The sequence below is a fragment of the Phaenicophaeus curvirostris genome, chromosome 11, assembly GCF_032191515.1.
Source record: "Phaenicophaeus curvirostris isolate KB17595 chromosome 11, BPBGC_Pcur_1.0, whole genome shotgun sequence".
In the NCBI taxonomy this organism is placed as follows: domain Eukaryota; kingdom Metazoa; phylum Chordata; class Aves; order Cuculiformes; family Cuculidae; genus Phaenicophaeus; species Phaenicophaeus curvirostris.
This window is the reverse complement of record NC_091402.1, coordinates 18,916,588-18,944,189: the sequence shown is the minus strand read 5'-3', so window position 1 is coordinate 18,944,189 and position 27,602 is coordinate 18,916,588. Positions and strand designations below refer to the sequence as shown.

General features: G+C 35.4%; 1 protein-coding gene across 16 annotated transcripts in view; it reads right to left on the bottom strand.

The window, feature by feature from the left end:
- ERC2 (ELKS/RAB6-interacting/CAST family member 2) overlaps positions 1-27,602 on the bottom strand; it is a 367,942-nt gene that overhangs the window by 186,553 nt on the left and 153,787 nt on the right. For all 16 annotated transcript variants that reach the window (XM_069865912.1, XM_069865911.1, XM_069865913.1 and 13 more), the window contains one exon: positions 4,004-4,164. In XM_069865912.1, coding sequence (XP_069722013.1) covers positions 4,004-4,164 — 161 coding nt within the window. The remainder of the gene's footprint in view (positions 1-4,003; positions 4,165-27,602) is intronic.

Here is a 27,602-nt window from a genome sequence, read left to right as displayed (position 1 = left end):
GAAATCACCAACTTGACTCCAGTAAAATTTATGGGTGGAAAAAAGGGTTATGTCTGCATAAAACCAGATGAATGGTAAACTTCCTTGTACTACTGCCACAAGGACTTCATAAAGCATTTTGACCTCCCTACAGACTCTGACTGTGACTCTCTTGTTTTACATCTCACAGTCTTCCCCTTAGGCTGCGATCCCCAACTTCCAGAATCCACTCAAACTCGCTCTTCATCCCTTCAATATCTTCAAAAGTATGTTATGAAACCATGCTTGAATTTCCTGCGCTAAAAGGAAGGAGGGGACAAGTCAAACAACGTAACAGACAAATGGACAAGACACATACTCCTTCCTGCAACAAGACCAGCTTCCTGCTTACTCTGAGAAGCTGCTAACACAGTTTGTTGGACTAAGCAGATCCAGACCATGGTCTGGCACCCGAGACTGGCATCTAGTGGTAAATACAAGTGTCCTCTCGTCTGGCACAGCAACTGAACCACCAGCCCAGCAGGTAAAAGCACAGTATGTGTTCAGCACTTCTGCAATGATTGGCAACATTTGCAACTCAATGCTTGGCAGATAAAAATCCCCTTCTTCCCACAAATATGTCATCCTTGACTATACACAGGTGCTGATAAATGAATAAAGTAAACATACTGAAAATCAGAGATAAGCAATTTATTCATTTATTATTTTCAGTGAAAAGAATGGTGGACATTCTTAAACAAGGGAAGGGATGTTTAATTTAATACTGGCACTGTAAGAAAATGTACTGCAAAAGCTGATTTAAAAATAAACTTCTTCTGGACAGCACAGTAATATTCTATTTTTGTTATTGAACAAAAGGACTAGTAGCTGCTAAGTTTATTAGGAGATCCTTAATGCATTGTTACTGAAGCAATCTGATTTATTCCACATAAGGGAAAATATATATTCTGGAAATTTGTAGTGAATTTCAGGGCAAAGTCACTTTCAGCAAAACTGATTTAGTGATACCCACAGGTGATGTCATGAACTCTATCAAAGTCAAGGAAATTACTTTTCAAACTCCTGGCAAGAATTTCATTCAGGATACTCTGAAGGCTTCAGAGCACTGAGTGTACAGAGTTGACTGCTAAAGGAAACACAGTGAGTGGCAGCGGATCTTAAAAATTAAGAATTCACAGATCTTCAAGTCAAAACATGAAGTTCAGTCTTTTGGGGGATTAATCCTAATGTCACTGACTATTAAGTGCATTGTTTGTCAAGTGTAACCAAATCACTGGAAGATCATTAAATTAATGCAAAATCACAAGGAAATAATGTCCTCCTTTTAATTATTATTTTTAAGCATATTTCTAAGTATAGTTTAAGGGCTTTTAACCAAGAAAGCCCCCAGCTTTGAAACAAAGTTTTTGGCTGTTTGGGGAAGGTTTTTTTGTTTTCTTTTGTTTTTAACTTCAGTGCTTGCAGCTTAAAGATTACATAAAATGTAATAAAATTTTTTATCTCTTTTCCCTCACATGCCATTAGACTTTCTTTTATGACTGCTGGGTCTCCAGGCCAAGCTTCATATCTTTCATGGGGAAAATAATTTTGACCACTTCTAAAAAGATGATCTATCCCATAGAGTAAAATCCACTTTCCCCAAAGGCAGGCGTTTATTTCACATACACATATAAAGCAATTTTATTGTTATAAAAATACTGATTTATCTATCTACACAGCTATCTAATTTTGTTACAAGCAGGTTTACGAGCTTTGGAAGGAACCTCATATAGGAAAGGACATCTGCATGAAAGCGCTGTGGATGCCTTGTGGTCATGAAAACATGCTCCACAAACATGGCATTTCGGAAACATCTGAAAAAATACCCCACCACATCCCAGCACATAATCTTCTCCTACCCTCAAGCTCTTCATATTACAAAAGTGATAAGCTTTTCTAAGCAAGCTTTGTGAAGTTCTCAGTAGGCTGTGCTACTTCTTGTGGACTGTCAGAAAACAAAAGCCTGGTAAAACAGTCTTAATATATATTTCTAACTACCAATTTTTAAGTTCAGGACAACTGAATCAACTTTAAGGATAATAAATAAATTTTAGAAAACATTAACATGCCTTTTGTCACACTATGCAATACAGAATGTTTTAATCTATCACTTATTAAAAATAAGTAGTAGATTGATACTGGGTCTTATGCTCAGACATATATACAGCACAAAGCATTAAGACAATTAGGCAAAATGATGGATTTGAACACGTGCTGCATTTTACTGTTAACATGTATGTGTAACTTCCCATAATGTCAATATGAGTTATGTGTGCACTGCTAAAATAATATGACCATAACAAAAATATTTCCTCCAGAACTAATATAGTAATATTTTTAATAGACATTTGGGACAAAAAAAAAAAGTATCGCATATTTAGAAAGTAACATGCAAATGAATATCCTTCTCAAAACTTAACATTGTGTAATTCTTTGAAGAAAATCTTTTGGCTGGGTTGTTATTTTTTTCACGTCTTGGCACAAAGCTAAGAATAACTTGGTGTTTACCTCCTTCCATCAAACTACCTTTCATTCTATAGGTACTTATCTAGTTTCCAGTTCAAAAGGACCAACCAGATAATGAACAAAATTCAGCTGCTATCCATTTTTATTCTAAACTTCCTTAAATAACTGGATGTATATGGGAACATGTAATGACAACTGAAGAAGTTATCTAAAACTGACAATGGATTGTAGTCAGTAAATTAAGATGGATCTTGGCGATGTCAGCCAGATGGGCCTAGAATGCAGAGTTATGTTTGGAACTTGAACATAATATAAGCATAAGAAATCATCAGGAATGCTCTTAAACACACAGTTCATGCCTATTTAACTGGAAGCTAGCAGCCTAAAACTGTAATCACTCAATATTAAAATAAAAAAATGTTAAATAGAAGTAAGGGTCAATGTTGCCAATTAATAAATTATCTTAAAATACCAGAGAGAAGACATACTATTTTAGTATATTATTACAACACAGAATAATCATTACTCTGTCAGTCGATGCCTGGGTCTTATCTAGCTTCTACAATATGTTTTTGAGAATACCTTATTCATAAAAAAATGTACTGCCATGTTTAGTAATGCAGCAGTTTTATCATACACTTACTTCAGTAAGCAATTTCAAAAATTAAACTAATGTAATGAGATATCTGAATTATTTATAAGACACTAATACATATGCATCTATTAATTTATGCTATTTAGTATAGCTTATGCACGCAGCCATCATAACTCCATTCCCACACAAAGAGCTCAAAACAATGAATACCTATGTTCATTTTTGCTTCTTTGATTCATTACTGATGTATAAGAGGCACTATAAAGAAAAAAAAAGTAAATATAATCATGTGGGTATTTGTCATTATTCTATTTATCTTCTCTGTTTTGTTATGTTGTGCTCTGATTTTATATATTTTGCTTTGTTCATTAACTCTATCCAGTCCACTCGTATCATAATAAGTTCACTCTTTTTTGCCAGACTTCAAGACAATTCAGAGCTTTAACATCCCATGATTACAGACATTTATATTGATTGTAGGTAGGAAGTTGGATTTAAATTATATATCTAGCTAGTTCTATATGCTAATTCATAGCAATAAAGTGTATGCAAATAGGTTTTGGTTATTTTGGGTTTGTGAGGTATTTTAACCAATTCAATGCAATAAATTTTGCACCATCCATTCACTTCACACTAACAAACTCAAACATAGAATTCCCATTAAAAGATAAGACTTTAGACCCTCATTCACTCATTAAGGTTATATTGTGCTGATATTGACTCATGTCACTTATTGAGTACTTCTAAAATGAAGACAACTGCATTCCTATATTGTAAAAGCAATGTAAGTCTCACAACTCTTAGAAGCTCCTAGATTCAGACATGCGTGTATATATATAAAATGCAGAAAGAAAACGCCTTATCTTATGGCGAGAAGGTAGTAATTTTAATTTTTCCAGAAATCAGAAAAATTAATGTACTTACTTCATTTCTAGAATTTCCTCAAGCTGCTTCCTCCGCTCTATTCTCAGGTTAGCCAGATGTGCTTCTTTTTCAGCCAGAGACTGCTGTGTTGAGGCAAGACGGGCTTTGGTAGAATCTAATTCTTGTCTAGTCTTTTCCAGTGCATTCATCAACTCTTCTACCTAAAAGAGAGAACTTTTTAAGCTCCATATACTTTACAATAGATAAAACTTAAATCTATATTAATTCTAAAAAAAACCCACCCACACAAAAGGAATTCTTCTAAGTAACTGGCTGCTCAAATCCATTGCTATCTTACCTGTTGTAAAAATTCACAACAAAAGTAGTCTTTAAATAACAAAAAAATCTTCATGTTTCCAAAAATCCATCAAGTAAGCAGCAACATTTATACAAAAAAGCACTAACACAGGTGACCAGAAACCTATTTAACATGGACTCCTGCCACATACAGACACAATTAATAAATATTTTCTGTACCATTTATAGTATTTAAATTCAGGCTGGTGGAAACTCATCATAATAGTAATCTAAGAAATTTTAAATACAGACAGATAATGTATTTTCTGTTTTAGTACAAGAACACAAGCCCACGCTGTCTCCAACAAGGACAGGCCACCACTACTAAAACATAAAATCATGTTTCTCCCCGTTTTCATGGGTTGTTTCTTAGGCTTGTCTTTGTGGATTTTCAAAAACTGTGTACAGTTTCTGCTGAGCCTCCAGCCTGTTAGTTAATTCCCAGTAACATGGAAACATTTTAATTAATTAACAATATTAATGGAAACAGTAGTAAGGATCGAAGACTGCAAAGTCATTCATTCATACAGACTCTTGATTCGAGGCAGTATCTTTAAACACCAAGTCACTCCACATTTGTAGATTTGTTTGTCAGATGAGAACATAAAAAGGTGGAATAGCAACATTTCTTAATATCAGTGCCCTCCTTTTCCTACAGATTCAGCTGAATTTAGCACCCAACCTGTTGGGTGACTGAACACTCACCTAAGTTCTGATATATCACATCACCTACTTTTTAAAATATTTAAGAGAATTAAGGACTTATGGAAAACAAAGCTTTCTTACTTTGTATTAATAACATACTCTTATATTAAAGACAAAAGAGATCAAACTTTAAAAGAGATGGGGAAGAAAACCTTTAAATATTTAAATATGAAACTTTTTCAAACCACAAATCGTTAACACATGTAGACTTGAAAGTTATACTTTCATTCACACCTTCAATACAATATTTTCCAGCTAATACTTCCTTCATTTTCTGATTATGACCCAAGTTCAGTATCATACATTTTCCTGCTTAACTGTCTCACCAACACCTACAGAAGAATTCAACTGGCAGGCATATGCAGAAGAAACTGACTTTTTTTTTAAAAAGTACTATCAAATGTAAATATATGAATGCTGAAGTTGCACCACAATCATCATAGCGTGTTTATTATATATCTATGGCAGATATATTACAAGGGAAAGATAAACACTGAAGGCAGTATTATCTAAATATAAAAGTCTGTGAGGAAAAAAACCAATGTAGAACATAAACCAAATCCTTAATGTAAGCACATGTTCTTTTCTTGAATATTAGAATTAAAATGACAGCAGAAAATAAAAAATAAAAAAAAAGGTAATGTTGATTACTTCCTCTTTATGTTCCTGTAAGAAACAGAAACAAACCTAGTGGACATGTCCCTGCCCATCGCAGGTGGGTTTGATCTTTAAGGTCCCTTCCAACCCAAACTATTCTATAATTCTATGATTCTAAGTCCAGTACTTCTAGTGCAAAATTTTAACTTTTGGACCTATAGTAAATGCTTCTCTTGCTGCATTTAGGGACATTTCATCTAGAGAATAATATGTCCAGGAGCACTTTCCTCTCCAAAGCACTTGTACGGTCCTGCCTTCCATTTTCTTTTTCATTTTTCCACTCTCTGGATATTGAGCTGAGCCCCCTGTTGAAGTATCAGTTCAATAATGACCAAGTAACAGCATATTTTTCTTATCATTGGCCAATGGATCAAGATAAATCTTGTTTTCGAGACCATATTTGTTACCTGTAATAGCTCATCCGGCTGTTTTCGTCCCACACCCTCTACCTTATCCGTTATGCATCCTTAAGACCTCTATTTACTCACAAATACAGAAATGTCTCTCAAAGTAATTGTTCTTGATCAGTAACATATTCTAAAATTGAAATGGCATTTTAAACACCTCCATGTGCTGAAGTTGGGGCAGGCATCGCCACCGTAACCCCAATGCTGACATTTTGGTGATGCCCCGTCACATCTCTGCCTGGCAGCGACACCTCTTGGAAAGTTGAGTTCAACGTCACCAAACTCCCCGAGGCTGCTGTGGGCCAGCTCCTCACCCAGCTTGGTAAGACAGTGCCTGGAAAGCCGGCTCGTTTTATCACACTGTATCTCTTAGTCTAACTACTTCACAGACTTTGCCATTTTAGAGAATTAATAAGAATCCATGTTTTGAAAGAGTTTACTGTAAGAACCTCATTGACTACAAAGTTCTTTGCTAGTAAGTGCTCTATGCTCTGAATACATTATTAAATGGGTTTTCTTCCTCTTTGCCAGACAACGGCCTCATTTTATCCTTTGCACTTTCTAATAAAAGCCATTATTTATTTTTTTCATACTCTCGGAAAGCCTAACTGATCTCAGCACTTCAAGGCTGTTATTAAAATCAGTATTACAATTAAGTTAACTTTTCAGAATGGTAGGCAACCAGCAAACTAAACTATGGTAATTCTTTCTTACTTCTGAGTCTATTTTAAATTAACACTTTCTACTTTTTCTACAGCTTAACATTTTCAAGTCCAATCACACCAAGATAAGAAAAAGAAATTAATGTGGCTGAAATATACATCTGCATTACCAGATTCTGCAAATTGAAGAAGGTTAGAGTTCAAATGAATGACAGTTTATTAAAAATGCCCTGGAGCATTCTTAATTCCAGATTGGATTCGGCTCAGCACAACTCACACTAACATAATACTGTTCCAGTTTGTGGGAATAAGGAGGGGGAGGGACAATTGCATGTTTTCTTAGTTCAAGTATAATATATTTCTGCAGGATGACGAAGACCTGGCAACTTTCCAGCAATCAAGGTTAGTATTATGAGTATTACTGTCTTTAAAGGGCTGGCACTTTATTTTAGCAACTATATTAGTGATATATAGAAGAGCTTTTTAATTCCCTGACATTTTCAACTATCGACAGCTACACAAAACCTCCACACCTACTTTAATTTAAAACTTGATCTTGTGTTATTACACAAAGATCATTTATGAATTTTATACTGTAAAATAAAATAAATAAATTCTGCTGTTTATTTATAGATTCTTCATTTTTTTAATCATTATAGATAACTAAAAAAAGGTTTAACATACTATCACATTTAAACAGCATGTGTGTATATGAGCAGCACTTTTATAATAAGTCAGTCAGAAGTATAAAAATACACCCATTTGTTTTCAAAGGTGCTTTCATTTTCCCATTTGCTAAGGAAATGCTGCTTTTTTTGCCACATTGCACACTTTATAAATTTCATTTATCTCTAGTTCTGTGAAGACTAATTTAATAAATTCTAAGTTTAGGGATTTTTCCCCATGATTAAGACTGCAAAAAAGGAAGGACTATATTAAAGTTTCTCTTTGTGGCTTTCCTACAAACTTATTCTATCACTAGAATAAAAGGACATAGAAAACACATTCACAGAGATGGGAAAAGAGATAAAAGCCTGGAATCGCACATACAAACATCCACTTACCAGCTCTTCTGACTCACAGGCTGGAGACTTCAGCTTTTTTCATTACTGTATTGCAAATGCCTTGCCTAGTGAAGGATGAGTGCCAGGCATCCCAGGATCCTGTACCAGCAGCTGCTGGCCACGCAGAGAACCACTCCATCTCATGACTAATTCAATTACACACCTACAGGAGGTCTAACAGAAGTCATGTGGACCCATGATCTTAATATTGCCAACACTGTCCTGCAATATGGTTTGTAAATACCTTGCTTCTTTCCATTTCTAATGGGAATTTCTCCAGTGTGCAACTGCCTAAACAGTTTCATTACAAACATGTTTTTCACAAATGCAAGCAGACGTAGCAGAGTCATACTGAACTTGGCAAGACAGAAGTAAACTCTTTGTCACCGCTCCCTCCACTCTCTTCCCATTCCATTTGTCGTCCATAGCCAAATTCCTCACCTCTGATCTTCAGTCACAGGTTTTAAACTCAGGAAACAGGTTTAACAAAACCAGGATAGTTATGGTGGCCAACATTCCTGAACCTTTCCAAATGAAGAAATTAGACATATGTCTCTCACAATTTTGCACACTGACAGAGAAAAAAAAATATCACTATACTCTAGAATGGATATAAGCTTTTTTTTCCTGTAGATTAAGAGAAATGGATATCCTAAGTGGAAGGATTAATAATTTATCAGTCTTTCTTAAGTTAACGTAAGATTCTGCAAGATAGTTCTGGGAACTGTATTTAAATAATTAACTTTCTTGATGCTGGAAGTTAGAACTTCCATCACCTTTTATCCTAAATCTCGGCAATTCAATAAAATATATGACAACAATATAATTATTTGATTCATTATCTGGTCTTTCAATTAATACAGTGATTTCACCTATCACTGAAAAACATAATTTTAGAAAATACTGGTGATAATCAGTTAAATATGATAATAATGAGTTTGAAAGGCAAAACAAAACAACAACCAAAAGTAACAACAAAAACATTTTTTTCTATATACTTGTATAGATTCAATTAATTCAAACTAGAATGATGGTGTGAATAATGTTAACCTTGGTACTCTAAAGTCATGTTTCTATCCAAACTATTCTCAAGTGCAAACAAAAATGATGCTTCCACTGCAGTCCCAGGAATACTGTCATCTATTTAAACACTTCACCTTGTGAAACACAATTGGCCTTCAGTACCCCAGTAGAAAACAATGTACAACAAACCAGTGTCAAAGTCACCTCCTGCAAAAGTGAAAAGGATGGGCAAAGCAGAGTAATCCTCACAGATGCAGCTGGAATGTCTTACACCAAATAAAAGCTCTTTCATTAAAAGCAATATACAGATATATGATGGAGTAATTAATAGAGCATACTGATTTTAAAATGTTGTATAAATTAGGAAAAAAACCCCACTCAGATCATGCCAATAAAGTATTGCAAGAACCAGTCAACAAGTGTTCTTTGTCCAAGATAAACATCACACTGACAAAGCCCAACTCACTGTTGGGCTCATACAACTCTAGAAGACATCCAGACATGCTCTGTAATGGAAACAAGACCAAATACCTGAGCAATTGCGCAATTCCACTCCTTACAAAAAGAGGTAGCATCTTTTTTATATTTTTTTTATTTACTTTGAAAATTAATTATTTCATTGACATGTCTTATCAGTTTTTTCTCCTTTTCCATTGAGCTTCATTTGGGAAAGTCTGTGATTGTTTTAAACAGCTGGTGTCCTCAGTTATGCCGTAACTCACACTTACTACTGTTCCAAGCTTATTACAAAAATAGCATTAAAGGTGGTTTATATTTCTGCAAATGAAAGCAGATTTAGATATAAAATATCAACAAATTGCAGAGCTCAACCTAGCTTTTCAAAAGTATAAAAAACTTAGTAATTTAATTAGCCATTGAACATATGTTGATTTCAATAGGACACTCAATTGTCCTACAGGATATTGTATCTGCAAGAGAACTCTTATAAACTGAAAACAATTATGCTGTGTGATTTCAGTGCTGAGTCTTTTTAGATAAACCATGCAAGTAGAGCAGAGCAATTCTTTAGCTGGTGTTGAAGTACAGCGCTGTCAGGCTGGCCTCTCTGGCTAATGTCAATAGCACTGCGTATAAAAGGTGACTAAAGTGTGTACAAATGTTGATCTTTGGAGAAGGCATGCCTAGAATCATGCACACATCTACTATTTCATCCACCAGGTCAACTTCAGGGAGAGAGGGCAAACTGGGAGTTTCCTTGCCAAAAGCTGATTCTTTGCACACTTGTTAGGCTACACTGCACAAAGCTACTTTCCCACTGCTTTTAATCCATACTCCCAATATATAACTAAAGTTAGTAATGCATCTCCCTTAGAATATTTCCACAGGCAGCAGAGTCACATGATACAAGCAAAGTCTTACTGCAAATAGATAATGTACCTAAGAGTTTCTGCACACACTACAATGTTTTTACATATAGTGAAATAGCTAGTAAGATGTATTGAAGTGAGAATGTTGTTGTACGAAAATACTCAGATACTTTTATGTGCAATATCTTAGAAAATATGGTTTATTATCTCATTTTGACATAAACTAAATAATATTAATATACAGCAAGATAAATAAAGACTTCTGCAACTGGTAACAAGGTATAGCTTTAGTATTGTGACTTTTAACACAGTGTTCATGTGAACACTCTCTCTTAATGCAGATAATCTTTCCCTGTTTACTTAATTCAATGGCATTTTAACTATAAAATTATTATGTAATATTTTTACTGGTTTGGCACACCGACGAAAGTTAGCAGTGGCATGGACATGCTTAAAAACTAAAATTAATTCCTATTGTATAAAATGCAATATCAGCTACATAAAAAACCTTAAGAAAAGTCATGATACATTCATATGTTAATGAGCCAAGTTCTAGCCCTGGCACATCCATTGGCAGATCATTCTCGTCAAGAAAAAATTTAATACTCGGTATAGCCATGGTTAGTTACATCCTTACTCAAATTTATCCAGAGCCACAGTGAAGTGCATGTGGAGCAGTTGACCAAGTTAATTGTTTCAGACATGGTAAAGATATAAGCAAGATAATTTTACTAATATGGACTCTGTCTTTATGGATCAAATAAGCTGCACTAAATCCCTAAAAATAAAGGTTATATATTTTGTGTCATTTCCACCACTTTTCTGGGAGAAATGGTTCCCTAGAAGGAAATCTTTCTCATCCCAAAAAATAATTAAAAACTGCTTTGGAAGGTCACTTCAGGAAGAGACCAGTCATTGGGAACAGGATTGAAGTGCTTATGAGTCTGTCCAGGATAGGTTAGTAAATAGGACATTCAGGGGAGGCCTGGAGGAGACAACAAACGTCTAACAACTAAACTCCATTATTAACACATGATAAGCTAGGAATGATCTCATGGTGGAGCAAAAATATTGACCCAGAATTTGTCAAAAGGAATGACTGCATGAAGAAAGTTTACAATCAGCACGTCAAATTTTCAGAGAGCCAAGTAGAAATCTTGCTCAAATAGTAGCCCCCTGTTCATGAAACCATCCCTGCACCCACTACACAGCAATAAGCTTGCTGGATAAATCAAAGTTCACCGTGCTTTCCCTCAATCAGCACACCAGAGAGAAATCCCCTGTGGGAGGATGAAGCAGTGCTGGAGGAGCACGACACTGAACTGAACACAACAAGAGTCTCAGGAAATACTACCTGTGCAAAAAAAAAAAAAAAAAAAAGAACCAGATGTGAGTGTGGTTGCTCAGCCTGTTGCCTCTGAGAGCAGAGCTGCCAGCACTTAGAAGAAGTCGAGACACAGTAACAGAGCCCATAGGTGCCTCAATGATGCTGCAGGCACACTAGCTCAGGAGGAGACTATGCAGCTGCTAAACAGATCCTTACACATAACTGCACAGACTGCATGCAATGCTGCAGTGTAAAGTTATGAAGAGACAGAATGTACAGAATTATCCACACACAGAGTGTGCAGAAAACTGTAGGAATGGCTTGCGATATATATTATAGAGATGGGAGAATAAAACTGAGGTTGAGGAGAGGATGCTGAACAAGGGCAGGAAGGCAGCCCAAGAAATACTGTCCCTCTGAAACAGCAAAATTCTCCTTAATCATTATCTGAAGGAAGGAAAAGGAGGTAAAGAGACTGTAACAATGGTCTTACTCCAGGCTAGCTCCTGAAAAATTCACCTTATCACTATACCACTCCAGAGCACTTATATTGTCCCAACATCCACCAGATGTAAGAAAACAATAGAAAAAGAGAACAGAAAATAGTGCTTAGGTCTCTGCTCTATGCTTCTGTCTCATAACTGTCCATGAGTACTCCCTCACTATGATGCTCTGCAATTCAATTTTCCATGTCCACTCCAGTCCCTTTTGGCTTCTGATTGAGTAAGTATCGTAGAGCTGCCTTTTCAGCAAGCTCCCAGCATTTGCTGAACTAACTCTCCCTCTTCCACTTCATCTTCCCAGCCTGCTGCTCTAGGTCATATTGGAATGTTTCTCCATGTTACTCTTGGAGAGCTTCAGTTCCAAATTCTGCTCAGTAGTCACTTAACTAAATATCTTTGCCTTTTTATCATCTCAGCCCAAAGATGTGACACAGCTGAAATATTCTAAGAGTTCTTCTCTACAGAAGTTAATTGATTCTCCAAATATTAGCTTGTAGTTATTGCTCAGCCTTTTTGTGGGTTATATGCTCAACAACTTGAGTAAGGCAGCTTTTCTCATTTAGTGACTACAAGCAGTAATTTTTCTTGTATGAACATTATTTAGATACCGAAGCAATGGGCATTTACATAAAAGCCTAACTTTTGTACAGCTATAAATACTTTTTTTGGCAAAACACATCAGGCAAAGTTTGATGAGAACAAATATATTTCTCACCAGATGAAAAAGGGAAAAGTAGTAACTGAATCTTACTAACATAAGCTGCCTTTTACTTCTCAGCTAGAAGTTTGTTTTCCTTCTTAGTCTCTCCAGCCTCTTCCCACACGAGGCAAAAGGCAGGAGAGTATAAAGGGTGAGCGTGCAGATCTACAAGTTGATATTATTGACCCTGCTTTGAGGCATTAAGAAGACAAGCTAAAGTGACAGGACTTACAAAACCAGGAGGCTTAAACTGACCTTGACAAGAACTGTATTTTGGATCTGCTTGACTTTTCATGTAAACAAACACCATTACCACTGTTCATATTCTGTATAATAATTCCCATCAGGACATATCTTTTAGAATTCTTAAGTCCCTCTCATCCAAAGACAGGTTTGGTTTCAGAAGATAAGCATGATCCTGTCCATATCAAGTTGTATATTTGAAGTATATTTTAAGATCTAGTGTCCCTATCCAAGGAACACAAACCCACAAGTGAGGATACATTAAAACTATATTAGAGTACATTTACAAACATATGTATTTACACAGCATGTTATAAATTAATGCTTGCTTTCTCAACTTTTTACAGCCTCATCCTACAGACAAAATTTATTATGAAAGTCTGATCTGCCCAGCAGTTAAGTCCTTTAAAGAATCACATTTCTATTACTTTTGCAGGTAAAATTTATGAAACAAATGCTTCCAACCATTTCAATGTGCTTGATACAGAAATTCTTTAATGTGTAAATTGCTTATATATGGTTTCAGATGAGCTATTCAGTCTCTCGAATTAACTTCTGTACATGACAGAGAAATGAAATTTGTTGAGCTTCTGATCTGTGTTATAAACAAAACTGTCAACATCATACTAATGTGTTTCAGGACACCTCACCTCCAATATGAGCAGGAAAGAAAACCTTATTCTTTCATCCACAGCCTAACGAAAACAGTAACACCAGCAATATAACTGTGTGCTCATATACCATACGATGCCACGGTTAGAAAACTGCCTACAATGCCTGGAATTACGACTCCCACATTAAGCACATAGGACTTTAAGATGCAGGTTATAGTTATTTAATCAGTTTATTTCCAATATTTTCTGAAACGTTTGGGAATGAGAATAGTCTAAATATATTATACTTCTAGTGGAAATAACGTTTGCGCCATTTAGACCTCAGGCACTGCTGATGGCAGAACAAGATTGGAATGTGCAGATAATTATCTTTGAGGCTAGTCAACAGCTAAAAGTCCCTCATAATATCACCTTTAGGATCAAGCCAAGACATTCCAGTCTGAATCAAGGTTTATTTATTAAAGGATTTAGCGTTTTTAGATCCAATATTGCTTGGAAGACCACCAATTTCCATTCCCAAATATCTAATTTCTCCAGTTTCTTGGTGCATACATAAGACCTTCAAAATCACTTCAGAGAGCACACACATATGCACATAAATGTCATCTAAATTCCTTCCCCTGTCTACAATGAATTCCACAGGAAACACCTCTACAAAGCAAAATCTCCACAAAGACAGTAGGAGATTTCAGTAATTTTCATTCATTTAGGCAACACAGCTTAGACAATTGCAGGCATTTTTTACTGAAAGTTGGATTCTTCTTGATCTCGATTCAGATAAGGGATATGGAAAAAAGAGGTGTTTCAAGGCTAGTAAAAAAATAAAGTAAAATGAAACTAAATAAAATGAAATCACTGGTATATGACAACACATCTATTATCCTTGGGCTAACAGAGACAAATGACAAAAATCAGACTACAGTGCAAATAAAACACTTAAGATGTGCTTTGAATGTTTTCTTACGTAGGAAGATAGCTTGGCACTTAAAACTTAAGGGTTTACTTATTTTTTTATTCCTTTTAAGAAATGCTGTTTTCAATGAGTAAATAAAATTATTCAAAATTAGAGCTCAAGAACTCTGTTGCTGTAAGTTGGCTTATTCAGTCTAGGGTCTTTTTTGTGCTGGTGCCGCTTATCTAAAATCTACTGTTCATGACCAGATCAAAAGTAATGGCTCATAATACAACATCTGTTCAGTAAAGTCATATGATTGTGTAATATTAAAGACGCCTTCTATAAATGAACAAAGAAGAAATATAGCCTTTCTACATATAATGGATTTGGTCAACAAAAGAACTAAATACTCACAGTGTGATCCTGGCTATCCAAACTTCCCTGCTATACATATCTTCCTGTCTGACTGTGACTCCTCATAATACAAACTCTGAGTCACCCAGACAAATGTAGTGTCATACGAGTTGTTTGAATAACTGGAATACTACTGTATTGCATTTTGAACACAGTTTAATCTGAGACATATCCCATGACACTTCATATAATGTTATACAACATTCCACCTCAAGAGGAGGGACAATTAGCTATTACAAAATAGTTAAACTCATTGATATAATTCCACAGTAATATAGGATAATAAAAATAATAAAAGCTATTAACTTACTATGTCATTGTCATACTACAAATGCATCAACTATTTCTTATTCAAAAAAAAACCCAAAATAATGGTCAAGGATGTCTAAAGTTCTTTGTTAAAAAATAAATATATAAATAAATAAATAAAGAGCAACTACTTTTTTTTTTTTTTTGCCAAACCAAATCACACAAGTTTCCCGAGCATAGGAAACAAGATTCACGCTCCTTATCTTAAAGGATAGCAACCTCCATCCCTCCCCTCTGCCTTCTGCAAATCAGGTTTCAATGAGAAAAGCCAATTACATACCCTGCCTGGAGGATATATTCTGCTCCCACGTACTGCCCATCACTTCAGCAGGGTAGAAGCAGTATAGTTAATACAGACAGCAATCCACTATTATTTTTAGTCAGAGTTGCATTTATAAAATAAAACCATTTTAATATTCCCAGGACAGGCTTATGGTTAAACACCCACACAGTCCCATATTCACTGTAATATTTAAACTGAGAGTCTTGAAAAACAAAGAAATGACCCAAAGCTAAGAGCATTGCTGTCGTTACTAAAGAAGTTGACTCAGAAATAAACACAACCGTTCATGAGAAAGATATTAGAAGCAGTAAATATTCTAGTGATGAGTGGGTTTAGGTGGATAATTTATGTGTGCAAACACTCACTGGTGGTATGACCAGAAACACAGATATGATGGAATGAAAAGGAGAAAAAATACAGGAAAGTAGAAGATGTGGATATACGCTCTTCTAGACTGATAAATAAAACTAGAAAATTTATACAAAAGACTAAATTGTGACATATTTTCACAAAAGCAAAACCAAAACCAAACGCTGTTGACTCAAGAATTAATGTTGGCAGGAAGCTGCCATTAGGTCTTCTATAGTTTACACTGTATTTTTTTTATCTCCCAGACACTGCCAGTGGGAGGTTTTCTAGGATAATGATATACTGAGAAACTTATGACAAGCATGTCCAAACAAAGTAAAACCTATTTTTCACAAAACAGTAAATTCTGATAGCTTTAAATCCATGGAGCCGGAGGTAGCCTGAAAACTAATTATAGCAGAATTGTTAACCTGTAAAACCTGTTTAAGTTACCAAAATATTCTTGACTTTTTTCCAGAAAATATTGTCATGGAGGGAAGTTACATCTAAAAAGCAGAAGTGAAAAAGGAAAGGCATTATTCATGCAAAAATCCTGAATAGCAGTATGTTTAACAGCTTGATGACAGCAAAACCAGACAAATACCATAACTGGCATCGATTACAAAAAAAAAAAAATCTATCTGGCATAGTAAACAGAATTTGAAAGGACTGAGTAGGCCTAAAACTTGAACAGGTTTTTATTCCTAGGAGCTGTCCTTTCTAAGTCATACATAGTGTTTGTTAACAAAATAATACATGAGGATGTACCTAAGTTTGAGTCTATTTAAATATGTTGTGTAAATGGAGATTATGAGAGTCACCTGTAACTTGTACAGCCACACAACTAATTCCTGAAGTACCAAAATCCTATAAGAATACATAAACCAATTTTACATATTACATAAAGTTTATCTGAGCCAGCACAGAATAAAAAGTTTGCTGAAGAAGAATGAAAAATATATTAAAAACAGTATGGATGTGATAGATAAAATTTTAAATTATTGGCAACAGGAATTTTTCTAATTCTTTTGTTCCTGATAAAATACAATCTTGGCTTAAGAAAAACTTCTCATGTGTTAGATAATGAAGTCAAATCAATATCTTATAATTCTCCTGATATTTTCAGATAGAGAAGATGAAGTATGCAACTTTCCTCTGGACATATAATTCAGTCCCAAATCGATGCCACAGCCTGAGTATTAACCACTACATGAGCATTGGCATGTGATAGGAAGTGCTGAGTATGTTCGATATGATGATTTTCCTCCTTTTCTCCTAATATAAGGAATTAATAATTCTTCAATTCTAATAATCCCTAGGAGGGGATTAAATGGAGCATAGGAACCAAGACATGACTTTCCCAAAAGAGAGACACAATTGAATTCTCAGCAGTGTCTTAGGAGGACAAAGGTAATTTCCTAGCACCTCCACATGGCACTCTACTCAGGAGAAGGAATTTAATTGTATGTTCATCTTCTACTGTGATCTCATCTAATGAAACAATTAACAGGTTCAGCCTTACCCAGACACAACAAAATCACTTTGTCTTCCACTTGGTGCACATTTGCTCAGAAATAAAAAGGCTAACAAGCAGTTAGGATACAGGACAGACTATTACTCTAAATACGACAGCTGTAAAAGGGCACATACCCAAGATCAGAGATCAAGAAATACATTTTACAGCTACTCCTTTCACAGATAGTCCTAACTGTACTGACAGCATAACACTTGCATTCCATGCGTATCACTCAGAGCTTAGTCTGTAAATTCTCTAAAGTAATTTTTCTGTTGTTACTGAAGTACTTCTTTAAATACATATTGACTAATCTATGGTTTCATACATCAAGTAGACTATTTTTCATATACAGACTTAAATTTGGCTTTAAGAACTGTACGATGAATTGTAAAAACAGTTTAAAGTTATGATTGGCTGATAAAGTGAAACTCTACTCCATTTCACTTGGATTAGTGTGCAGCTGCAAGATATAAATTCTGTGTGAGAAACAGTACATTTGTTAATGCTCTTTGAATTATCATGTTTTTGCAAAATGAAAGACAACTGGTTTCATATGCAGGTAAGAAATATTGGCATTAGGAATGTTATTCGATTTTAACTGAGTCACGTTGCCAGAATGCATGAAACAGCTGCATGATCCGAGTATCTGCCTGAGGCTACAACTATATTTTCCTCATCCTTAACCACCTGTCTGTGCTAAAGTTACTGGAAACTGCTAGATATTAAACCCCACTGGGATCTTTAACCATCATAATTACAGAATTCATTCCTTACTATCCTTCAGATTTTAATGTCCAAGCATTTTGTACCAAATGAGACAGCATTATCCCTTTCATTTACAAACTTTTAAAATAATGTCATAAATCAACTCACATACAAACAAAATGACTAATGCTATACTGAAAGAGTAGGGCTTAACTCTGTTAAGCTTAATCTCTTTGACGCCTCTGTAAATTTATTAAAAGATTATGTCAAGACCACTAAAAGGCTGTTAAGTCTCCCACATCACCCTTTACCCACCGTGGCACTGATGAAATAGTTAGTACAATTAGCACTAAGGGGGTGAAGGAAACATCTCACTCTTAGCCATCAAGGGCTGGGGGGAAACAGGTAACAGAATACTGTTTAACTAGAAAGATGTTTTAAAATGGGATATTGCAGGGCCATATGATGTTATTCAATTCTTTTATTAATAACTCCAAATACTATGACTAAAAAATTTGCAGATGGCATTAGTATGAAAAGCAAAAACATCTTGCCAAAGACATTTAAGATTTAAGACATCTTGCCAAACCCAAGAACTGAATTGAATGCATTTAAGCAGAATTGACCAACTCCACAAATCCAGGAAAAGAAATAACTGATTTATTAGTTGTCTTTTTCTATTAACAAAAAGGATCAAGACACTAAGGTGACAAGTAAACAGCATCATGTTCTTGCAAAAAACACACTATGGGAAGAAGTGTGTGTATGTGTATATATATACACATATATATGTATATAGTTGTAATCCTTCTGTTTTCCTTGGCACTGGCAAGATCTCAGCAACAGAACTGGATCCAATTTTATCCACTCAAAGTTGTGAACAAACTGAAGAGACTACAAAGAAAAGCAACAAGAACAGTAAGAAAATTAGAAAACGTGACCTCTGTGATAAGACTGAAAGAATCAGGATCTATCAACTTCAAGAAGATAAACTAGAGAACATGATATACATTTTCAGATACAGGCCATCACGAAAAAGGAGGAAAAAAACAAAAACAAAAAAGAGTTCACTATGGCCAGTGCGCATAAGAGAAGAAATAACTGAAATGACAAAAAAAGAGACCAAGTTATAAGACAAGCTTTTTAATACCTGTGGATGATAAATCATGAGCAAGGTTATTACAAAGGTCACTAAGAACAAGCCTGACAAACTTCTCTCAGAAATAACAGGGGTGTAATTGATACTCACTTAGTACTATAGATGGACTAGAAGCTAGCTTCATGCCTCTTCCAGCCCCACCTCTCTACAGTATTTCAAATTTAAAGTATATGTAAAACCTGCTTATCTCATTTTCTAGCATAAAATGCACAAAAGAATCGGTAGACAGAACTTCCAGAGCTGTCAAAAATAATTAGAAAATAATTTATTATCCCAGTTAAGAAAGACAAACAACAAACTCCTCCTCAATCCATCAGGAAGGCATTACCATCACACCACTACCCACAGAGGGTAGCTGTGATGCAGAATTACAGAACTAGTTCCTAAGCTGCAGGGGCCAATCACAAAAACTGCAGACGTGGTACTTAAAGCTACTGCTGTGCATGGCTCACAGCCTAATATTCATACCGTGAAAGTATCTAAAAACCACTCAGGTACGTCACACAGGCTACACTAATTCAACCTCAAATATTAGTGGTGTAATGTATAACCGTATATGGAACCAGATTTTTAAATAAATAACATCTCAGGGTGAAAAGTGCTTACAGAAATGCAGAAAATTCTCAGATGTTGTTTTGCATAGAGCGAAGAAATTACTCTTGGCAAGACCACTACAGTTGTTAATCAGCTAAGGATTCCAAAATAGAAAAAGAAAGGTAAGTCCTCATGTTTCTACCAAAATCAATAAAGTGTATGAAAGAGTTAAAGATAGCAACTAGAATGCAAGTACTAAAAGCACTTCTGTCTCATGAAAATAAAATAAATATTTAGGAAAGGATAGAATATATTATAAATTGAAAAGGTCTCACAAGTATTACGGAGAGTAAAATTGTTAGTACCGAACACCAAAAACGCACGACAAGTCGGAAGCTTGTGATCTCCCCACTAAGTCAAAGAAGAATGATGCGTCTCCTACTCTTCAGGAAAACTTTATTTCTCAGTGGCCAACTTTGTCTATAAACTAAGTTGTTTATAGAATCGTGTATTAGTTGCTTAAATACAGCTGTGAGTAGACAGATAAGAACTGACAGATACTCTTGGTCCTGTGGTATACGGTGGAAGTGCCCTACAGTAAATCATAATATGTTATACTAATGCACGCACATTTTTCCTTGACAACAGTGGAATTTAAAATGTATATACACCATATCATTACATTCATAATTACTTACTGGATCGTAATGATCACATGAAAATCTCAGGAAACCATTTGTCTCCAAAGACACTGCACCACAGTTCAGATGGCCCATGAAACAGTCATTTGAGCTGGCATTTTGGATTCTTTCCTTGGAAAGTAAGACACCAGCTGGCTGGATTATGGGCCTTGATGTCTAGAGTTTATTCCTGGCTTTTACAAGCAATCAGTGACTTACATCATGAAGTTCTTTTCATGTTCAGGATATGCTGCTGAAGGATAGGGGTTGGGGGGAAGCAGAAAAAATCATACAAATTATTCTCCATTTACCAAAGCTTAAAGCTTTTTTCAGATTCAAAAGAAAGAAAATAAAATAAATTTAAATACTTTATAAAAATTAAATGCCTTTCAAAGACTCTTACAAGGATCCAAGTGTCAAATATTTAGCTTTTTATTTCAGTCTGAGGTAGTCCAGAAAATACAGAACTGTTGCTATGCAAAAGAATGTAAACCAGGGATCCTGAACTCATATTAATCTTCTATTCTATAAGTCCTCAGTATCTGAGCAATTGAGACTATATACCTGTGCAGCAGTTAAAGTACATCCTCCTTACTCAACGCGTACTCATGCCTTAAGGAACTCCAGAAATTCTGAGACATGGCAGTACCACAGGCACCCATTCCACTTTTGCAGCCTAAGAAAGTCATTCACTCTGTATTCAGTTCCTTTTCACATTTTCAGCTTTTGCCTCAATTTCAGTGCCTTCAACAAGTATGTTTTATGGTCCCACAGAAAAAGTAGTGGTTCATCTTTTCAGTCTTGGGGCCATTCTAGGAACCATTGCTCCCCTGCATTTCATAAAAACATTAACTCTACCTTTCTTAGGTACTATCAAAATTCTCAACAATTCTATTAGTGCATATTCCACCCAAATGTTGTATTAAGCCTACCATTCCTTTTAGATTTGTCAGTTAGCTCCTGCTTGCTTTGTCACCATTTAATTTTTCCTGTAAATGTGTTTTCTAGATTAAAAATTATTTTTTTTTAATAATTGAAGGGCCAATGAAATCTGTGACAAGTCCTTTAATTTTAATGGGATTCTTTTAATGATCAGACTCAGGTCAGTTAAACTTCAAGTCCAAATTCATGCCTGCTAGGAGCAAGACATGCATAGTTCTTCAGTTATAAGCCTCCTTGTTTGAGTTGGGGTTTTTTACCATCTTTAAACAGGTACTTGTCAAGACTTAGATCTGCTTATCTTCATCCTAAGTCACATTTTGGCTGTATGTGAAATAACTTCCCAGACTGAGCCACATCTCGAGTAGATAGGTCAAATAAAGTTCCTGTGATAGGGTTTCATTACCCAACAGATAACAGTGCTTTGCAGTAGGGATACAACTGGATAATCTGAATCCCTGGCTGGGGAGGAAAAGAAACAGCTAAAATTATGAGATTGATTTATATGCCAGTTCCCTGGCTAAAGCAGATCCTCTGACATGCTCGCCTCCCCCCAGAAACAGTCTCATTTCCCACTTGGTAAACAATCCCAAGAGCCAATCTTCAAACTTCCTACTCTTGATTTTCCAAGGTGTAAATCTTGTGGTTTCCATCCATAAAATTTTTGGCTCACTGGTTTTAGGATTAAGGAATCCAGTCAGCTCTGGTGTATCATCTCACCTACCCTACAGACAAATCTTTATCTCCATTCTAACAGAGAAAAACCTAAAGATCTGAGAAAAGAACTGAGAGAGACATCAAAGGAAACATACTTCCAGCTTTTTATTCTTAGTTGTAGCAGAAACCTACTGGGATCTTCCCATCCCTCTCCCCTCTGCGCACCCCCAAAAAAAGGGTGAAGAGGAAAGGGGAGGGGAACCTACCCTAACCTACAGAGTTCAACCACCGAGATACACGCAGCACAAAAGAGTCTCTCTCCCTGATCAGTTTCAGCTATTGATTTACCATGGGAAGGGGACACAAATTTAGAGCTGCATTCCAACGCACTCAGGATATACAGTCCTTACTTTCAAATCACATAGCAAAAGAGAAATGAGGTTGGTTATGCAGCATTCAGAGTAACAAAATCTGTGTTTCTTCCCCCTCCCGTCATCTCCTGACTCAAACTTTTCCTCATTCCTTCTTTAGCACTCACAGAATCCTATGACTAGAGTTTACTGTGGTTGCTGCTTTTACCACTTTCTTTGTAACTAATTTCAGTTTGGGGGTAAAATTAGAACAATTTTCTCATGCAAAAGTAAGAGAAGAAGAAGATAAAAAAAATTATAATTTTTAGGTAAACACTTGACAGTTCAGCTGAGGATACTGAGTTATTCCAGTCTACAAAGCCAAGAGAAAAATAACACCACCATGAAACTGCATATATAGCTGCGAAACTGTCAAGAGGACAACTGTTCTTTCCAGATAACATCGTAATGATACATACAATAAAATTCTGGAGAACTATATTTTCAAAATGAACCTTAAACTCAGCTCTTTGGAGCTGCAATATTTGCTTAAGGTTACACGTGAAGTTTTCAGAACTCTATCATTCAAAAATTGGCCAAACTTCTGCAAACTTCACACACACACATTTTGTTTTTTTCTAAACGACAACCTGAGTGTAACCAGGAAATTTTTTAGGCCAAAGAAAAGCTTAAAGCGTGATCAGTTTTGTAACCTTATAAATGGGGCCACAAACATAACCTCTTAATAACGTGAAGAATAATATGGTTTTGATTTGACCATACAATGTAAGAAAAAATAATAGCAAAGGAATTTGATAGTCTTAACTTCACAAATCCCATATGGTATGTTTATCATTTACCATATGTATAGTGTCTGATGTGCATACAAAGACTATGGATTTGAGACGCTTTCTCAGAACGGCAGCTTGAACATATCGTATTCTGCAGTTTCATGAGATCCAAATGAGATGCAGAACATACATTTACTGTAAAAGGCACGGCTGTCTCCATGGAGAGTGGTATTTACATTACCAGAATTTAAGAGATGCTTGTTAATAAGGGATAGAAAGAAGCCAGACTATATTCCTTTCATAAATTGTTCAGTGCTTTGGATGTCTTAATTACGTCTTTTCACATTCTGACACACACAATGGAAGCCAAGTATCTAATGTTTTCACTTCCACCAAAGAGGCAAAATAAAATATTTCCAACATGAACATGAAGACATCCCATCATTTCTGCTGGTGTCTACAACGTTTTTCTTCAAATTCTGCTGCCATATAAAAATGAGATACAAAACTTTTGAGCTCTCATTTTTCATCTCCTTCTGCATGCACAGTAAAAAGACTTTTAGGGGGTATAGAGACTCCTGTCCGTTAAGATCCAGAAACAGAAAGAAAAAAAAAGTATAAGGAAACAAAGAAAGAGGACAAACATTATGATAATTAGAGCTGCGTGAAACTTGGCTGTTATGGTATGTATGGTTCATCCAAACCTTTTCTTTGGCTTTGGTTCACGTCCCAGATGTTGCTTTGACTTCTGAGTTTAAAGGAAGCCAAAAATTCAAAGTGAAATGTGGCCAAATCCAACATATTTTTGCAGGTTTAGGGTCAAAACGATGCAAACCCATAGAGCTCCTCCTACCATCGTCAATCAGCACGGTTTCGCCAAAATGTTCTTTTCTGTTTTGCATAAGCTTTTTCAGTGCTCCCTTCCCTGTAACATTTAAGGTTTTTGCCGTCAGTACTGCACTTGGTGACATGATTGCAGAGTTTCATGTCTTGATGGCTTTCTTATTCTACAATATTTGAAATGCTGCATTTTATTAACTCTCTTTTTCAGGACTTTTAAAAACACGCCAAACAGATCCTTATAGGACTTTTGAAAAACATCATGACCTGTGAACTCATGAGGAAAGATTTAATTTTAGGAAAGGCACTTTGCCTCTTCACCAGCTTACTATGTTTAGCCATGTGCCCTCTAATTCTACTTTTTTGGAAACAATTTCTTTTGATTTGTCCAATACAGATGTCATAAATACAGGTAGTTTTCCAAAAAAATCCTGAAGCCATATACAGCAGCAACCTTCCAGTCCTCTGGTAATAATGAAATTTTAAGCAAATTACACACTGAAGTTATAAACTCAAATATTTCACCTCTAATTTCAAAGAAGTTTGAATGAAGTCTACTTGGTTCTGACAGCAACTTGGCCTGAGCATCCTGCTTTGAACAGAGGTTGAACTTGTTGGTCCCTTTGAGGTCCCCTTCAACTTGAATTACTCTCTGATGCACTGATTCTATGATAATGGCATTGCTAATTTTGGTAACTTGGGTAACCTCTTTTACTGCAGCCTCATTGTGAGAAACATATTACAATACTTCGTCCATAAAAAGGAGTTCTAGAAGCAGAAACTACCCAAGCTCCTCTTCTGTAAATACAGGAGAAAAAAAATTTCTTTCACTTTTTTGACCTCATGACCTTATATTCTGAAAGCACTCTTTATATGCCTTGATTATCTTTGGCTCTATAGAATATCTGGCAGGCTTCTGCCTTCTGACACATAGGAAAATCACTAGTCTGAATGCATTGCATGACTTACTCCTTCTTGTGCTTCATGCATTTCATGATCTGCCATTTGTGCTTTTTACATTTTACTTGCCAGGTTTTATGATACTATTCTCTCAACTGGACAAATCTCAGTTTTCTGAAAGATGTTCTTTTGCTTTTGATAGCTTCCTTTATCATGCTGTTTAACTATGCTTGTTTCCGTTTGGTCTTCCTAAAGTAGTTTTTGATAGGTGGTAACCATTTCCTATGAGCCAATAAAATTTTCTTTAAATAGCCTTCATGATTCTTGTAAAGCTTTTACTCCTTTGCTTGTCCTTCTTAAATTCTTTTTGACCAAATTCCTTATTTTTGTGCAGCTTCCTTTTTTCTTTTTATAAACAGATACAATTTATTTCTTGGTTCTTGTAGTTCCAGCATGCATAATGAGTCCAGTTAAAATGTCAACTGCTACACCATAACTCTCCACCCTCAGTTTTTAAATCAGGTTTCAATTTCATTTAATTTAATCAGAATAGGCTAACATCCAGTTTCTTTATTTGACTGAAAATACTAAACAACCACAGAAAGTATAGTATCAGCAGCTGATACCAGCTTTAGTCACCACGGCTGTACCGCATTTGACAACATACGCTGCGTTTTGCTTGTTTTTTAAGCTTTACCTCATGAATTGTGAAACTTCATTTACACCAAGAAAAAAAAAAAAGAAAACTTGAAAGGTTCTCTGAATGGGGCATCTGTCAAGGATGTTGCAGCGGTTTATGAAGAATGAGAATGTGTTGATTGTTAATAGCTATACGTGCACCGAAACAAAATTCCTAAGGTATTCAACACTTGGAACCAAGCCATAAATATGAAGACAGAATACTGCCAACACACAGAAAGATATTTAGGTCATTTAAAAGATATGAACAATAAAAACAAAGCTTTGTGTGAATGTTAATAAAGTTTTGGGCAAAACTACATAGCTGAGAAAGTGTAGAAGAATAAATACAATCTTTTATATACATAAAATACGAATCAGAATAAAAATTAAAATTTTATATTTATATAGTCTTAATATTGGACAAAATATTCAGATTGCAGAAAAAAAATGTAACAGCAATATGGACACTGAATGTGACTGAGATTAAAAGTGTCAGTAAATACATTTTCTCTTGCACAGACTTCCATTTGTTTATATTAATTCTACCAAAGAAAGATTCTTTCCAGAACACACACAAAACCCCCACTTTTTTCCCCCTCACAATTTATAACCTCTACATCTATAGAAGTGGTCTATATAATTTATTAAAGATAAATAAGCTCATGGCATTCAGGATTCAAACTAGTATGCAAAAGCTCACATAGTCGTATAACAGTCCTAGTTTGCTTTTGTTCACTTACTTCATTAAAAGGTAGTTTAAAAAGATATTTTCCCTTCTGAGTACATATTCAGAGCTATTGAACTACTTTGCAGCATCCTAACATTCAAGTTCTTTGCAACAAGCTCACTGAATTTATTATTAATTACACTTCCCTTTAATGCACAAATGCTAGCTACATTCTGCCTGATGTACTGATTTTCAATCACTGTATGAAACATCTGGCTAGCTGGTTTTTATGGAAGAACAAGTCTTGGAAATAATAGATTTGGGGAGGGGAAATATTCTGGGTTTTTAAAAAGCAAAGGACAACAAAACACATGCTATAAGATACACCAGACTCTTCAGAACTTTGCTAGAAGAGATGGATAAGTTGATACTCGCTATCTCCATATCTAAGTTAGAGGAGAGAGTCACTGCACACATGGTATAACCTGTGAAGGAAAATTTATTACAGATGCACTATGCAAGAAAAAACACCTGTAAGATGAATATGTATTACTCAAGAATATCTTTAAAAATTTTTTAAACAGCAATTTTCCAATTTCTCATAAGACTTCCTTCACAAGGAACAAATGCAACAAAACCACAAGCAAATGTGCTGGTTAATTTAATTACCAATTATTTCTATGTTTATCAGTTGCATAAGAAAAAGATGAACAAAGCCATCATGCATAAAGAATCAATACTTATGCTGAAAACGTGAGAACCAGACAGCAGCCTTCTAGCAGTCTTTTCTAATGTCTGCATTAAGAGAAGTAATTATATTTGTTAGGACTTGGCAGCCAAATGTTCTTATAAAAGAACACCCAGACAGAAAAGCCGACCTTGACAAACCTTACAGCTGACTATGGAAGGACTTTCTCACAGATTACAACTGCCATCAACAGATCAGATGTAAATGATGAATGACAATGGACTGTTTCCCTTTGCACTTGAGATCTGCTTTCTCAATGACCTTTTAAGTTTATTTTTTGTCTGTACAGGGTTTTTTTTTAATTATTTTTCTCTTCATGTGAGAAAACTTCGTCTGACAAGGTAGTGGCAAAATTCCCATTTACTTTACTAGAGCCAGGAACTCACCCCATATGGAGTAAAACACAAAATCTTTCTTCAAAACAAAGAGACTATAGCACTCATGTGACACACTGTTCACATTGTTATAAAATCCCTTTGAAGTCCTGAGGAGAAAAAAAAAAAAAGAAAAAAAGAGGAGGGTTGGGGGATCACATACACCTGGCTTTTATCTTTGTCATAGCTTCTAGATGGATAAATTATGGTAGTTCTCAATATGACAAAGGTATGTGACGGCTAAAGAGTAGGTGTAAAATGGTTCTTTCATTATGCCAA